General features: G+C 22.5%; 1 protein-coding gene across 1 annotated transcript in view; it reads right to left on the bottom strand.

The window, feature by feature from the left end:
- Nucleotides 1-2,041, bottom strand: part of LOC107628106 (pleiotropic drug resistance protein 1-like) — a 17,369-nt gene that overhangs the window by 13,629 nt on the left and 1,699 nt on the right. The window contains exons 4-6 of the mRNA XM_016330916.2: nt 1,317-1,476; nt 679-755; nt 534-587 (exon numbers count right to left, since the gene is read on the bottom strand). Of these exons, the coding sequence (XP_016186402.1) occupies nt 534-587; nt 679-755; nt 1,317-1,476 (291 nt within the window). The remainder of the gene's footprint in view (nt 1-533; nt 588-678; nt 756-1,316; nt 1,477-2,041) is intronic.

Genomic DNA, 2,041 nt, shown 5'->3' with positions numbered 1-2,041 from the left:
AATTAATAATATATGTTTTAATGAATAATAATAAATCAGAGTTTTTTCTTGTAATTTTTTTAAAATGTTTTGCTAAAAGATGATTGGTTGATTTTTAAGTTTTGTCAAATCATCAAAATTGCTGATGTGGCATCATTAGAAGAGAAATATGACTTAAACTTATTCTATAAGAAGCTGATATCAACTTTTATATAATAAAAATAGATAAATTAGCCAAAAATAATCGCATTAATTATTATTATAATTAATAAATACTAAATAAGACCGGTTCTGATTTTTTTTTAAATCTCTAATATTACTAAATTGTTAAAAAACACTAGTGTCAAAAATACATTATTTGTTATACACAACGGGATTGAAAATTTTATTTATATTTTTATTTTCAATTTTTTACATTTTATTAAGATAAAAAAAGGTAAAAAAAAAATATTATTTACCTTTATTTTAGAATAGTAAAACAAAAACAATTTCACAAACAAACCAATCATCAAATTTTTTTAACTTTTCCTATTTCTAGTGTTATTACTTATTACCTTTAGTACATAATCTGTTACTAAGCTTGCCTCGTGTCCTCCGGTTGCAGTTGCCTAGTTTATTAGAAGAACCAAATGCCAAGTATATGTTATATCCATTAATTTCATATAAAAATTTCTTTTTATGTAATAGATTCTTTCTTACCTTCATGTAAACATCAATATCAACATCAGGTTTAATCTTTGCTTCTTTCTCTCTTCTAGACAACTCAGATAGCAAGTCTATCAAATGTGGATCACAAAAAGTTACAACCAATTATATATTATTTTTTTAACCACAATTAATACAAAGATATTGAAAAATAAAAATATATTTAGAGAATGACATGAAAAAAAAGAAAAATAAAAAAAGAAAAAAATAAAATGTTTTTATTTTGAAATTAAATTTGTCCTTTTTTTTTACCCTAAAAATTGGAGATAATAAAATAGAAATAAAGACATATTTTTTAATCTTATTTTCGTTTTTATTTCTGTATTTTCTATTATTGCAAAACACTTAGTAAACACAAGTAGTTAAAAAATTGGTAGATACTTCAATGAAGATTTTATAATTATCTTCATGTGAAAATTCTTCTTTTTAATTTTTGGATGATGAATTGTAGGGTTAAATTTTATATATTGTGAAAGTGTTGTTTTTATTTAAAATGTGACTAAATAAATAAATTACACTTTTATATAAAACATCTTTATAAAAAGATATTTTTGGTATTTTTTTTAGTAGCTCCCTACAAAATTAATGTGATGAAGAAACAAACAACGGGTTACAAATTAAAATTAACTAACCATAACGGGATCCAACTCCTTGGCACCTTGCTGAGAAAGTCAACGTTTCTCTAACAGTCATTTCTCCAATATGAACATCATATTGACTAATATATGCAGCAGTTCTTTGAGGTACAAACTCATTCATTTCATGCCCATTATAACTCACTTTTCCAGATACCTTTAGACCAAATTTAATAATAGGCATCCAAAATTAGATGGGAAAAAATTAATCAAAATATTACTTTTCTTATAACATGTTTAACTAAACCCTTTACAAAGGATTTTGGTTTAATTTTGGAGCATTAGTGCTTAATAAAGAACTTAGTCCATACAATTACTAGAAAATTAAACCATAAATTAATTTCGACTATGTTATGTATACATTAAAATTAGTCATTAAAAACATTACTAATATAAAATATATATTAGAATATAAATACACATTAAAGATAAATTAAATCACTTATGTATTTATAAACAAATATATTGATAATTAATTTTAATGACTAATTTTACTACAGTATATAAATAGAATTTTAAATTAATTTAGATAATTCAATTTATTTACTAGAAACAACAACTAGGGCTTGTCCAATTAGTTGGGACTACATGAAACCAACAATATTCATATGAATTTATTAATCTCTTCTAAATAAATTAAATTTCTTAAAACTGAACATATATATATAGTACTTCTCCAACACTTCAATGCATGTATTGAAGAATAAAATGATAAGATACGT

Source organism: Arachis ipaensis, chromosome B02 (genome assembly GCF_000816755.2).
Source record: "Arachis ipaensis cultivar K30076 chromosome B02, Araip1.1, whole genome shotgun sequence".
NCBI classification, from domain to species: Eukaryota; Viridiplantae; Streptophyta; class Magnoliopsida; order Fabales; family Fabaceae; genus Arachis; species Arachis ipaensis.
Note: the sequence above shows the minus strand (reverse complement) of the source record. Positions and strands in the feature narration are given on the sequence as shown.